We start from the raw sequence: 14,867 nt of genomic DNA, 5'->3' as shown, positions 1-14,867 counted from the left end.
GTGTCTTCCTGCCTCCCATCCCTTCTCTTCCTTCCCTCCTCAGTATGCTGCCTGCTCTATATGTGGCACTGGAGCCGCGTTAGGATTCCAGTCCAAATGTTTTCCATATTAGTTCAGAGTCTCTGATTCCAAATAGCAGCCATAGCTGTGTTTATGGTGAGAGAGGGAAGGGAGGGAGACCGCAGGCGGGCTCATACACCCCAAAGAGTAAAAGTCGTGTAGAGACACAGGAAAAGAAAGTGAAGGCAGAAAGAGAAATGAGACAGACACAGAAAGATTCCTCAGACAAGAAGGAGGGCAAGAAGAAGAGAGAAGAGAGCCCAACACCAGATGATGGCCATAAGTGCAGAGTCTGTCGTTTCCCTCTGCTCATCGCTCTGCTCCAGCTGCTGTTGGGGGTGGCTGTCACAGCCGTGGCCTTCCTTATGTTGGCTATCAGTCCCTCACTTTTGGCCAGGGAGACTCCACACTGGGCTGGGATCATTGTAAGCTGCATACTTTACGCTCTATCATCAGCCACTACACTCATTTGTTTGCATGGAACCTCCGGTTTCTGATACTTCTGCATGAGCCTCAGCAACACACCTGTGTTGTACATCTTTAGCACACTGTATGTCAACACCGGCCCCCACCAGGCTGTCTCTGCCAGACAGGCACCGTAGCCATGGGAAATCACTAATATTGTCATGTGGTAACAAATCTCCATCTGTCATATTCACCTGAATGCATACACCTGCATTTCCATTATTTCGCAGTCACATGCATCAGCTTGCACCTTCTGTTGTTCACACTGCATGTCCAAGAAATCTTAAACATCTGGACAGATGAGATGAGTCATCCAATAACAGCATGCCACATTCCAAACTAACCCGCGAACACCCACACAGTGTCAGAAGACCTCATTATTATTTGCAAATATGATGTACATCTTTTTGAGTACCTCTGCATCCTTGCCATCCGGTCCATATACACGCACACATCACATGTAGTTTCACACAAAAGTTTTACTTTTACTTTTACGATGCAAACAACAAATGAAAGATAAGTCGCGTGTTTCATTTAGGTTAAGACGAGAAGCGGAATTTCAAGAGAAATTAACAAAAAGGTCACGAAAGCACTGAAAGTAGGTTAATGTTGAAGTGTAACTGACTGGGAGCATCAGTTAAACCGTAAACCATGAAACGCACTTTGAGGTTTCAGCTCACAAAGGTGAACTTTGTTAAGAGTAACACGTAAAAAGTGGATAAACTGTAAGTTGAAGTGTAACAAATGCACGCACTTTAACTTGTATAACCAATGAGGCACAAAGTGTTCATCTTTCCTTGTGAAATGTGGCAAATTTACTTATTATTATAGTTTGGGCTAAGACTTCAGGTCACGTTTCAGTGAAATATGTTTTAAAAAAATGTGTTTTTTGTGTCTGGGCTCTACCCCAGCCTATCGCAGATGCCATCTGCCTTCGAAAACATCCCTGGACATCAACATCCCGAGTTAGATCCTCACGAGATTCAGCCAAGTGAAAAACACTGAGGTCATCAAGAACTTTCCAGAGAATCCTGAGTGCTTAAGAACCTGAGAAAAACATTTAAATAAGATGCCTCACGTTAGTCACAAGACTCCAATTGCACTGAAGACACAGAGATAGAGTGTGAGTGTGTTTGTGTGCAAGAAAGAGAGAGGAGGGGAGTGAAAGGGAAAGACAGAGTAAAGTAATCAGATGGCAGCTTACTGCTGAATCATGTAATAACAGAAAACACCTCTGAAAACCTGGGGGAAAGTATTTATTTTTCTTATTCATGGTCTAAACTGTATGTAAATGTATGATCTTCAAGTCATTCATATATGCTATATATATGGATGAAATGGATCTTTGTGGCGCTTAAAAATCATGTTGTCACAAATCATGTAGATGTTTTTAATGCCTTGATGACTGAGTCTATCCAAATAATGCTAAACCCTTTTTTTTCTGTTATGTTTCAGCTGTGTTTAGTTTCCATCCTGGGCTTTGTCCTGTACTGTATTACCTATGTTCCTGATGAGAGAACATCGAAGCAATTCATTGTCAAGGTGAGCTTAGCGAAAGCCTGATGACTCACAACGTTTGCTTATTAATGCGAGAACAAGTGTCTGAAATTGTCCAACGATTTGTAGAATCAGTCAAAAGTATGACCAGGCTTAGTGTTCAGACAGAAAACCTCTGCAGAAAACATTATTTTACTCCCTGTTAAAGTACAAAGCTGGTCGTGGGGAACTGCAACTGTCAGAAGCATAGAGAGAAAAGCATTTAACAGCATTCCTGTTTAAAAGTGCTCTGCAGGAATCCGTGTGAGCGGAGGAGTGCTTTCACTAATGCGACTTGATTGTACAGCTTAATTAGCCACACAATGTATGCAGCTGGAATTTCAAAGCAATTAAAATCAGCCGATCATTGTTTCCTGGGAAGGGGCATCCTTTTTTTTTGTCTGGGTCTTCTGTGCATACTAGGTTCAAATATGTAAATGATGTAAAGACAGCATTTCAGCAGTATTTTGTATTAGGAAATGCAGCTAATTTGCAGAAAGGCTTGTTAAAAAAAACAAAACAATGCTAGCATGTCTATTTTGTGTAGCTTTAAATGTCATCGATGTACCTCAGTCACCAGAAAGACACAGATTCTGATTATTTGCATTTTCAAGTTCACAAACTAGTGATATTAGCCGATCCCTAAATGAGACGAGACAGTATTGAACTTGTTGAAATTTGACTGCATTGTTCATTTATCCATTTGTCTTGCATAGCAGCAAAGTATAGTGCTGTGAAAAAGTGTTTGGCCTCTTGATACAATGAGTCTTTCACATCACTGTGGAGGAATTTTGGTCCACTCTTCTTTGTAGAATTGTTTTAATTCAGCCACCTTGAAAGGTTTTTGTTCATGAACAGTCTTTTTAAGGTCATGCCAAAGCATCTCAATTGGATTTGAGTTCAGACTTTGACTAGGACACTTCAAAACCTTCCTTTTGTTTTGAGACATTCAGGGGTTGACTTGCTGGTGTGTTTTGGGTCATCGTCCTGCTGCCCAACTCAAGCGTTCTCGAGCTTCAGAGCACAAACTGACGAACATTTAAAAATTTCTGCTGGAGAGAAATTTTTTTGATTCCATCAATTACAGCAAGTTACTCAGTTCATAAAGCAGCAAATAGCCCCAGACCATTAACCCACCATTGGTTATGATGTTCTTTTTCTGAATTGCTCTGTTAGTTTTATGCCTGATGTATCGTGACATAAACCTTCCAGAAAGTTCAACTTTTGTCTCGCCAGTCCACAGAATATTTTCCCAAAGGTCTTGGGGATCATTAGCATGTTTTTTTTGGCAAATGTGAGATGAGTCTTTGTGTTCTTTTTGGTCAGCTTGAACTCTCCCATGGATGCCATTTTTGCCCAGTCTCTTTCTTAGTGTTGAATCATGAACACTGACTTTAACTGAGACACATGAGGCCTGCAGGTCTTGGGTCCTTTTTTGGCCTTCTGGAAAAATTGTGTTGGTCTCGGATGATAATGGCTCTCATTGTGGTTCACTGGACTCCCAAAGCCTGGGAAATGGTTTTGTAACCCTTTCCAGAGTGATAGATGTCAATAACTTTGTTTCTCAGCTGTTTCTTTAGATCATGTGTTTTTTGATATCTTTAAACTTACTAAACTTTGTCAGTCAGGTTCTGTTTGTGCTTCTTGGTTGATTCAAAGGTCTGTTGTAATCAGGCCTGGGTGGGGCTGGTGAACATAACTCATTAATCATAGTTAATTCAAGATTTTACAATGGGGGCAATTACTTTTTCAAACAGCATCAGGTAGGTTTGGATAGCTTTTTTTCCTTTAATAAGATAAGCAATCATTTAAAAACTTTGTTTTTGTTTACTCGGGTTATCTTTGTCTGATATTAAAATCTGCTTGATTATCTGAAACATGTAAGTGTGACAGTTATATAAAAAAAGAGATCCGGAAATGGGCAAATATTTTTTCACAGCACAGTATGTCCTTATGTCATGTGTCATTTCTTGTAGTTTTTTTTAGCCAAAAGTTCTGTGTAGCAGAAACAGCCCTTCAAACAGCCCTCAAACCAAAACAAATGTGTTTTAATTTGTTAATTTACTTTGTCAGTGAATACGCGACTACACTGTCTCTCTTTCTGAAGAATCTGTGGCCTCGCAGTGAGCTTGTTTATTAATTCCAGTTGCCCTTGGTTCAAAGAGAGACCAAAGGGAGAGGGAGCCGTTCTCACATTAAGTGTTACTGTGTTGTTAGATAGGGACTCATATGACCACTTTATTTCTCATTAACTGTGTAAAGACACTCGTGACTATGAGTTTTGAAGTGCTCTGCAAAAGTGGACAGCACATAGACTCTTAACAACGACGACGACGACAACAGCATCCTCACTTTCAACTTTGGGCTTTCCGATCACCTGTTTAGTGAAGCCCACACTGTTCAGCAGACTGCTTGTTGATGCACTTGCTTTACATGCATCTCCCCTGTAATCATCCATACTCTCCATCTCACAGCTGTTCCAAAATTAACATAAATGCAGTTTCAAATCAAGCACCACTCATCACTTGCATAACTCTATAAGCAGCATGTAACTGAAAGCAAAATACACCAGCGAATGAGGGCTTCTTTTATATAAGCGGTGGATTAAGATGAAGGTTTAGTGTTATTGCAATCGTGCAGTTGCATAAACAGCACAAAGCCTCTGTCACATTTTGAAACTGTATTTTTAGACGCTCTCTGCAAGTATTCTCACACAGGACATGCACTAAAGGTTAGAGGTGGCTGTAGCTGCAGGGCACTGGAATATATGTGATATCTCCCCTTCGTGCTAAGAGCTGGACCAGTACTCTTAGGGTCGGCGTATTCTGGGTAATCTCTTTGATCTTAATTTGCCATAGGCACTGAGCCAGCACGTCTGTTTCTAAGCTACAGTTTTGGCACTGTGGGGTAATCATGAGACAACAGGCTAAAGCGGGAGCCGGATTAGAATATAAAAACACATTGAATAAAAGATAGAAAATGTTTTCTGATGAAAGCTTTCATAGTGTCTGGTCTCACGCTAGCTTTCTGCCCCTACAGCTCCTGTATTTTGTCCTGTGCATGATTGGCCTGGTCATCTCTGTGCTGGTCATGGCGTTTGCTGCCCACCATTACGAGCAAACCAGCAGCTTCATCTGTGAGCAGGAGGTAGAAGCCTGCATCTGCATACTCGATAAAGAAGATCTACTAGCTCGCATCTTCACTTACGAGGGAGTCGGTGACTGCGAGGCGATCACCGGTACACTCACACTTTACTTCCTGATCCAGATCTTCCTCAATCTGGCCCAAGCGCTCATCTGTGCCGTTGGTGCCTTCATCATGTGGAAGCACCGCTATCAGGTCTTCTTTGCTGGTCTTCAGATTGGCTCTCCCTCAACCCAGCAGTGGCAGAAAGTTTAATTGAAGATGGCAAAAGTCACGAGGTGCCTCTGGTCAGTCAGCTCAAGAGGGAGGTTGACTTAACTCTGGCGGACTGGAATATTTGTCTTTTTGTGTGCCTTGGCTTGTTTTCTGTCAGCATTTCTGTCAGCCAATCACGTGGCAGCAGCTCAATGTATTTATGCTGGAAGTTGTACCAGCTTTGTAACAGCTTTTTGTATTTTATATAAATAAAGTTCTACTTTCAGTTTCCAATTTTTAGTCCTTGAAAAGATGTTGTAAAGCCAAAAGCAGCTTATTGTGTTTCATATTTTTGTTAGTTATGTTTTCATCTCATTCACAGAAATTTCATGACCACGAAATCTAAAACACATCAAATCGCGGTGTTCTTGTGTGATGATTTTCAATTACAGAATGAAACTGCCTCAAGAATTAAAAAAGCAGTGTTCACACATAAGCAAATATTAGTAAGATGAATCTTAAACCTTAAAATGAATGCTTTATTTATTGATTACTGTAACATCATAAAATCCCCTTTTATTAAAGCCTTGTTTTATATTATGTGCATTTTGAGGTTCATTTTCAGGTTTTAAAAATTTAAAAAAATCTTTTTTGATGAAAATCATTTAGTTTATTAATTTTGCCACTAAACATATGCAGCTCGCTAAATACAGACTTCACTCCCTTGATAAAAAAAAACGTTATCAAAGTCCTTTTCAGCTGGTACAAGTAAACGCCACACAGTTCTGAGTGCAGTAGCATAACCTGAGCAGGCTACACTTCATAAGACTGGTTTCAGACTGAACTGGGCTGTGGTGGAAGGTGGCCAGCAGCCAGCATGAGTCAAACAGCCTGTAGGAGTGGAACTGCTGCAGCCACAAAGAGAGGAGGGGTGAGACGGGGTGAGGAAAGGGGGGACTCAGACCGGCAGCTGGACTGAAGTGACCTATGGTGAATCATTTCACAGTGTTTGAGCTGTGTTAGGAAGCGGGGGGAAAAAATAAATGGTGGTTTTTATTTTTAAATGAAATATGTTTCTGTGTTATTTATTACTACTCTAGCAATATTTAGCTGCAATCTCAACATGCTAAGCAGGAAACGTAAGCATGAGTCAGTTTCCATATGAATGAAATGTATGCCCAGAGGAAGAGTGTAACTAGTGCTGAATCAAATACACCTCACATTGTTTTGTCAGTGATAAAAGGTTAACTTACTGAAGTCTTAAATTTTATGAATTAATTTGATGTGGATAAAAAAATGGCAGTAGTTACTCTTTCAAGACTGTCTTAACATATTTGGGCACAAATAGAAACCTTTTTGTCAGCTGTATGCAGTTGCAGATTCCTTTTTTTGTAATTACATACACAGGTACCAGGCACTTTAGGTAAAGTGTTGAGCTGCCTATTAACACAAAGGTCTAATCAGCCAATCACATGGCAGCAATTCCACCGGTGTTGGTGTAATGGTGTGGGGGACATTTTTTGGCACACTTTGATTCGCTTAGTACCAGCTGAGCATCATTAAAATGCTGCAGCTTACCTGAGTATTGTTGCTGCCTATGTCAGTCCCTTTATGACCACAGTGTACCCATCTGCTAATGACTGCTTCTAGCAAGATAATGCACCATGTCACCATATCGTCATCTCAAACTGGTTTCTTGAACATGACAATGAATTCACTGCACTCAAATGGCTTCCACAGTCACTAATCTCAATCCAATAGAGCACCTTTGGGATGTACAGTTGACAAATCTGCAGCTGTGTTACGCTATCATGTCAATAACTAACCAATAACTCTGAGTCATGTTCCTAGCACTTTGTTGAAGCTATGCCATGAACATTTACGGTAATTCTGAAGTCAAAAGGGGTCAAATCTAGTACTTGCACAGTGAACCTAATAGTGTCTAGTGATTGTATGTAGATATCAAATGGAGACTGAACATTGCATTTAGAATAAGTACTTGATCTTAACATTAAAACATGTATTATTATTGCTGAAAACAGAGTAGAGTAAGCTTTACCTATGCTACCTTCAAGTTACGCCAATCTATACATCCATTCACAAGCCACAGTATATCCAGGCAGAAGGGCAGCCTATCATGATAATGTAAAACGTAAAAGCAGGCATTGAAACTTGTTGTTCGTTAACAAAATATGTAGTTCTCAAAGTAAAGATGCACTGCAAATGCACAATATCAAACTGTATGTGACCATAGTGAAGACAAAAATGTTTCTGTTAAGGTTTGGTTACAATATGCTTTGATCATAATTTACACGTGACTGCTCACATGTGGCTTTCCTCAAAGACTATGGCATAACTTAAAAAATATTAACTCAGTGTGTCATTTACCATTTAATGATTTATTCACACACATTGCACGATACACAACTGTGTGTGTGTGTGTGTGACGGCAAACAATATTCTCCATGTGCTTGTTTTCTGTGATATGTCAATGCATCATGTGACCAGAAACAACTCAACTTCACTGCCATACAAAGGAAGTCACATGCCAGTCGTCATGAGGGCATGTTTATTTATAAAAATGAGTGCGATGAGGGACCTTCCACCCACCTCTTTGGAAGGTAACAGCTTTCTGTGTGGTCAGTTTGTCTTTCCAGGCAAAACAACAACAAAAAAAGCATCGTCTGATATCTGACTCTGGTGGCCACTGACGCTGCTGTGAGTCTTTAGAGAAAACTGCAGAAGACAGAAGATCAATATGTGTATTGACACGAAGGAAAACGATGCAGACTGCATCTCTAAAATAGACTGAACAACATCAAGTGTTTTTGATCATTTTATATGCAGATGCTCTTTATATCCAGCTAAATATGGCTTGATTAATTCTGTGCATTGGTGTCAAAACGCCTTCCAGGCACAGAGGTGTCTCAGATGTTGCCTGATATTTACTGATCTGGGTGTTTTCCTACTTGCTCTAGTGAATACACAAAAGCTAAGCATGTGACTTGAAGATGATCCAAATGTGTCTGAGGTTGTGTTCATAAAGTAAACAAAACACTTCTCATGTGCATTAAAAGGGCTTTGGTAATCATTTGGTAATCACCAAGGATGAAGTTAAGCAGACTGTAGAGTCTAAGCTATTAGCCATTAATAGTAAATGGACATCAAAGTTAAATGGTTTCTCTCCAGGGTCAAAGAATAAATATTAGCTGATCAAATGTAGGAAGTGAGGCAAGGTGAAGCAGTGTTGTTACAATATAGCATTAAGAGTTTTGCCAGACGGCAGTGATGGTCCTGATATTAGCCTCTCCCTCCTTTCCATTTCTGAGTGCAACACATTCCAGTGAAGCTGCACTTAACCCTTCTTGTCTGCGCAGTGACAGCTGCTCGCCATTATGGCACTGCGTGAACTAATTTTAATGGCTGTCACAGGCAGCAGGAGCAAATGCAGGCCTGCCAGCGTAAACACTGAACTGAAGCCAAGAAGGATGGGCTTCTCTGCAGAGGGTAAACGGCAAAACAGGATAAGAGACCAGTTTACTTTCTGAGACTTGTTAATCATTTCAAATTTCATACAGACAGGTTTGAGTTCACAACCTCCTCAAGTGATGACTGTGGAATTACCAGTGGGGATTTCCATGTGTGGAAACAAAGCTCAATGTAGCTAATGCTTCAGTTCATTAATGCCGTAAATATTTGTCTTCTTAAAACCATCACCGTTTAGCTTTTGGCGGGGTTAGTTTTTACACCAACATTTTCTACATTACTTTTAACTATTTTTACATATCCAATCTCAGGTGTTACAGCTTAATTTGTTGCGAAAACTAATGAATAATTGCACCTATTTTGCTTTCCCACCACACTTTCACTGATAGTTAATTACTGCTCTAGAAATCCTGTACAATCTTTTATTTTTGTAGTTTAAAAACTCTTTTTTTACGTACTGAATTAGACTTAAATAAATCTAATTAGATGGATGTGATTATTTGAACTATTCATTAACCGATATGATGGATTGAAATGACAAGGCTATCTAATTAAACATTTGGTATCTCCGATTGCTAGACAGCTAAGCGTACAGATTCAACACCGCCCACCCATTTAATTCAGCTATTGAACATTTTGAAACTATAGACACTTAAATCCCCTTTTCAGGGAAATGGTTGCAAACTTTATAAGGTCAGGCAGCCATTCATCTCACACATGAAGAGCTGCAGACTTAATAAACTACTTGATAAAAATCTGATGATGATTCTGTATTGAATGAAAGGAGGCCTTATGCTTTTTTTTTTTTGCCATTTTCCATCACATTTATTCATGGATACTTATATTATACATAGTCAAAGTTTCATTTAATGTAGACAACATCTTTGCCAGGCGCAGACAGTCAGTGGAACGTTAACTTAAGGGCAAAGCAAGTAAAACAGCTTGTTACAGACAGACGATGAAGCAAGGGGCCGCACTATACTTAGATATAAGCAAAATTAATAAAGATTATTTTGTAATTTGAATCACGCATAGCTACTCAAGTAAAGTACAAGAATAAAAACACTGGGCTTGAAATGTACATAATTAGTCCCCTTTAAATACAAGGGGTGTAGCAAAGCTGGAAGAAGTAAATTTGTCATAACAGTCATGAAACTGAGCCGAAATATGAGCTCATCTAAAAGAAGACGTGACATCTTGCGTCCCCCTCATGGACGAGCACAAGTAAGTTAAGACTGGTGTAGAGGGGCTCACGGTGAGTACTCATCCATTTCCAACAAGAAGATTTGAACTGAACTTTACTAGAGAGTTGAAACATTTTTCTACACACTGCCTTTCAGCTAACGGTGTCTCAGGACATTGAGTGATGGAGTACGCCACAGTCTGGTGTTCATCTGTGCAACTTTAAAACAACTGCAGACTTCTCAACTGCACTTCACGAGGGACTAGTGAAAATTATTTACACTAAAAGACACTTTATAAAACAGTAGGAGATGGATGTTAGAGCAGATACAGTGAATTACAGTATTAGCTTACATCTCTATAAACACAAGGATGCTCATAACGTAACAAAAAACTGTGAGCTTACCATCTTCAGTCAAGATGTATCAATACATGATTTAAGACCATCAAGAAAGTTTTGCACAGGAAATAAGTTTATTCACATTTATATATATATATGACATAGAAATCTGTAAAAGGCAACTGAAATGGTGCGGTGAATGCGTATTTAAACAGAACACAAAGCATTCGAATAACAATAATAATAATACCTCAAACCAACCTGTTACTGTTTGCAGTTAAAGGTTTTTACCCCCTTTTTTTTTTTTTTTTTTAAAAGTGCACTTTCAGCAATTGCAATGTTCCATTTATAAAAGTTAACGAGTAAGGCAGCATGAGTCTTTTTTCCCCAAAATGCAAAAATACTCCTCCAGTTATGAACCAACAATTTTCTCATAAATACCAACAAAAATCTAAAAAAGGTAAAATTCTTGATCTTAGTGTGCACACTCTTCCTCTGGAAGCCTGCAAGCCAATCATTGACCTCTGTGGGGCTGGCTGATCAGCACTGTGACAGTGGTGGAGCAGAGGCCAAGACAGCTGTCCACAGGCTTGACAGCACTTAACCATTAACCTACCTTAACATTTCCCTCAGCTTCTGTCTGGCACGCTATCACTACATTGGAAGGTGTGTGCTGTGCCTGGTCAATCATTGACAGACCAGTTTTTCTGTACACAAGGGCCCTTATGGCTGAGTGGGCACATAAGGCACACTGTCTCCAAATAAGGCCGTGTTTGTGTCACGTTATGTCACAGAAAAGGCACTATGTCTAAAATTAAGCATCAACACTTGCTGGTCCCTTGCAAATTTTGACATCAGTAATTGTAAGTGTACATTTGAATACAAATGTTGTTCTCAAGGCTGCAGTTCATGTGTCTGCGTTTCTCTCTGGCTTTATAGTGAGCCAATAGCAGCGCTCAGTGAGTTGGAATGTGATGATTGGGCTGAGGAGGACCCAGGAATCCGAGCCTCTGTTTGTATTTCCTCTGTTCTGTCATCTGTTGAGGAGAAGGGGAGGAAAACAAAAGCTGTAAGGTTTGTATATTTTTTTTTTTTGAGTGATATGTTTTTTATTGATTAGCATTCAAATATCTCAGTGAAAACAGAACAAAGATTTACCACAAAGCAAGAAAGCATGAGACAAGGCTAATCAAAAGGTATTGGCTGAAGCATTTGCTTATTACGCCAACCCTTTTAACAAAAGATCTTTTAGCATGCAGCTCCTGTACACAGGGCTCGAAGCAAATAATAAAATTCAATTCAATTCAATTCAATTTCATTTATATAGCGCCAAATCACAACAAATGTCGCCTCAAGGCGCTTCATAGATACAGAGAAAAGCCCAACAATCATATGACCCCCTATGAGCAAGCACTTTGGCGACAGTGGGAAGGAAAAACTCCCTTTTAACAGGAAGAAACCTCCGGCAGAACCAGGCTCAGGGAGGGGCGGCCATCTGCTGCGACCGGTTGGGGTGAGAGAAGGCAAACAAAGCAAAAACAAAACAAACAAACAAACAAACAAGAAAAAAACAAAAAAACAGAAAACTTTCCACCTTAGTAAGTAACTACATCAAAGCAAAAGAATCAAGAGGTTTTTTGTTTTTGTTTTTTTTCTGCTCTTTTCATTCTTGATATATATATTTTTCTAATACTCTATTTTTAAACATATTTTTAAACAAGGAAAATGAACTACACCTTTTTAAATCACTGTCATAACTATTCCACAGGTTAACTCCTCTAACAGAAACACATCTCTGCTTGTATGTAGCACACACAGAAACTTGGTCTCTTGCCATTAATGTAGTAGTACAGTTATATATCTATATCTATATATTTATCTATATGAATAAACTTGCAGTACATGTAGATTTCTCCTCCAAGAGTGAACAAACTGTTTTAGTTTAGACAAAAATCATTGAATTTGTCATTTCAGAAGTTACACAGTTATTCTACAACATTCTTCTATCAATTTTAAATCGCCTGAGATGTAATCTTCTGCACGGCTGCATGAAAATAACACTGCCGTGTTCAACACTGCCGTTATGACTGGAAACTAAAATGTCCCTTGGAAACTTCATTAGAGGACACAGTCATGTGTGGGAGTGTGCAGAACTGTGACCTGCACAGTGGATGTATAAGAGTAAGTGCGTGTGTGTGTAAATGAATCAGAAATGCTGGTTCACATTTACAGTGGTTTCCAGTGTTGACGTCACAAATGGGGTCCATGGGTTCTGTGAGCCGTAAACTGTATATGCAAAATAAAGGGGGTGAAAAAAAAAAGCAGGCTGTGCAGAAAGCCACACTGCTAAGTAGCGACACACATAAACCTACACAGAGTCTCAGCTGTGATCGTGTGCAGAGGTCAGCAAAAGGTTGTGATGAAGGAGGAGCTGCAGGAGAACTTTCCTCCCAGTGAGAAACAGTCTTGAGTTCATATCTGATGTGAAACCTGCAGACCTCCCTTGTGACTGCAGAGTTGTGGTTGGGCCTCACCTAACCCTCCATAAACACACTCACCTCCTGTGGCGTAAACTACACTTTCTGTTTACCATATAGGTGGAGTAGTAATCATGCTAACCCTATGATTCATTATTAGTCAGAATAGAACCGGCAAACTTAGATTAGAATAGGTCCGCCTGCAGCTGACGCAAAACAGATTCAAAGATAATGCCTTGCCATCTTTGTTCAACCGCGCTGTAATAAAAGACATATTGAGCTGTTACTGGCGGTTACATGAGAGATCCCAGCTCACAGGGAGATGTTACCAACTTTACTGCTTGCAGAGGTCGACAGTAGCTGTTCTCTTTTTTTTGTTGTTGTTTTAGTTTTTTTTAGTGGAGTGTTATTCTGCCCCAGTAGGAGCTGTTTTCACACATTAGGCAGAAGAGGAACAAGGACAGGCCTGTGACTGGAATCACATGCAGAGGAGGCAGGTGATGAGAGTGATCAGTCACACTGCAGCAGCGGTGCTAGTCATCCAAACAGCCAGAGGCTCACTGGCGGCTCTCAGTCGTGTCGACTGCTGACGTGATAGTCACCTGTCGTGCTGCGTTCAGTAGCAGAATCCATCTGCATGAATAAACCGAGAGCATAGGGACTCTGCTAAAGCTATATCTTTTATGTGACCTCCTCCCCTGTTGGTGTTACGAGGAGTCATGTGACGTGGACTTCACAGCACACGCGTGGCAGTCAGCTACCGAACAAGGCGCAGTTTTACTTTGTGCTATTAAGCAGTTACAAATAGCACAATGCTCATAAGAGACCTTTCCCACAAGAGCATGAAAAATGCCTGAAGTAGCATTCTACCTGTTCTTTGAGCTCAGCCAGCTGGCCTGAGAGCTGAGCCACCAGATTGGCAGTGTTCTCCATTTTCTCCTGCAGAGACCGCATCTCGTTTTGCTCGTTGTCTCCCTCGCTGCTCACCAGAGACATGGCTCTCATACGGGGGAACCAGTCCAAGTTCTTCTCCTGGAGGAAAGGGGGAGAGAGATGGCATGTATGAGAAACGGAGAGAAAGGTGAAAAGAATAAACGCCTGAAATAAAGCTGCCTCAATCGGTCAGAGAGATGGAAGCAACAGTATGTTGGCACACACGCAAGATTTGCATAGACACGTCAGGAGCATTACAGTGCTGAAGCCAGACTGCAGGAGGAGAGTAAACACAGAGGTAGTGGTAAGTGAAGACAGGCGTGGAGGTTTAATATTAATCATTTCATCAGAATGGAAGCTGCTCTCCGTTTTGCACCTGACAGTGTAAATTTTTTTAAGCACCATTGCTGTCTCTTGGATACAGCAGATAGCAATAATACACTAAATGAACAGTAACTGGCATTTCAATTCTCACCCACTCCATAAGCACACTGTTGATGCACACAGGAGATGAGTCACTGTCGTCTATCAAGAACACAACTGGGAGTATAGTGTTACTTATGCGCTCGCGCGCGTGTGTTTGTGTGGTCACATGCAAAACGCGGATGTTTATTTTCTGTTTTTCTAACAGCACAGCGGCAGCAGAGCAAACACTCTGCAGCAACGGTATAAGAAAACAAGGCGCATGCAAACCTATAGAATTATGTAAAGCGTGACTGTGTTTGTCTCTGTGTGGGTGTGTGTGCTGTTCATTTGCTACTGCATGGCTATGTACACAGAAAGGTGTGAGCGAGCGTGTGTGTTTTACAACACGCGTGGCTCTTGTGCAACGCTGAAAGTGAGATAGGTTTCACCGCGACAGACTGCCATCGGCTTATCTTATGTAATATTCTTTAGCCAGTTCTTCTGATAAAAATTACTTAAAAGGTGCTGAGAGTGGGATTTGACTGGCACCACGTTAAGTCCGGTAGGAGGAGTGAGGTATTCTCCCACCTTCTCTTATATAAGAATAAACCGCAGGGATAGAAGGACCGATCGGAGTGCGAGAC

The 14,867-nt window shown here is 40.5% G+C and overlaps 2 protein-coding genes across 3 annotated transcripts in view; one reads left to right on the top strand and one right to left on the bottom strand.

Annotated features, from left to right (window-relative positions):
• The first annotated feature begins 136 nt into the window (after positions 1–136).
• Positions 137–10,706, top strand: sspn (sarcospan (Kras oncogene-associated gene)). The gene is made up of 3 exons (XM_085168441.1): positions 137–485; positions 1,981–2,067; positions 5,101–10,706. Exons 1-3 carry the CDS (start codon positions 258–260, stop codon positions 5,458–5,460), a joined length of 675 nt encoding a protein of 224 aa, XP_085024567.1. The 5' UTR covers positions 137–257; the 3' UTR covers positions 5,461–10,706.
• itpr2 (inositol 1,4,5-trisphosphate receptor, type 2) overlaps positions 9,683–14,867 on the bottom strand; it is a 64,412-nt gene continuing 59,227 nt past the window's right edge. For both annotated transcript variants that reach the window (XM_085168415.1, XM_085168416.1), the window contains exons 56-57: positions 13,756–13,917; positions 9,683–11,445 (exon numbers count right to left, since the gene is read on the bottom strand). In XM_085168415.1, the coding sequence (XP_085024541.1) occupies positions 11,365–11,445; positions 13,756–13,917 (243 nt within the window). In that variant the 3' untranslated portion in view covers positions 9,683–11,364. The remainder of the gene's footprint in view (positions 11,446–13,755; positions 13,918–14,867) is intronic.

Source organism: Neolamprologus multifasciatus, chromosome 7, assembly GCF_963576455.1.
Source record: "Neolamprologus multifasciatus chromosome 7, fNeoMul1.2, whole genome shotgun sequence".
Lineage (NCBI taxonomy): Eukaryota > Metazoa > Chordata > Actinopteri > Cichliformes > Cichlidae > Neolamprologus > Neolamprologus multifasciatus.
Note: the sequence above shows the minus strand (reverse complement) of the source record. Positions and strands in the feature narration are given on the sequence as shown.

Bases quoted from the DNA above. Each gene is read 5' to 3' on its own strand.
- sspn (XM_085168441.1), top strand. From the start codon at position 258: ATGAGACAGACACAGAAAGATTCCTCAGACAAGAAGGAGGGCAAGAAG. The intron at 486-1,980 runs GTAAGCTGCATA...GTTATGTTTCAG, and splicing joins CACACTGGGCTGGGATCATT to CTGTGTTTAGTTTCCATCCT. The intron at 2,068-5,100 runs GTGAGCTTAGCG...CTGCCCCTACAG, and splicing joins CGAAGCAATTCATTGTCAAG to CTCCTGTATTTTGTCCTGTG.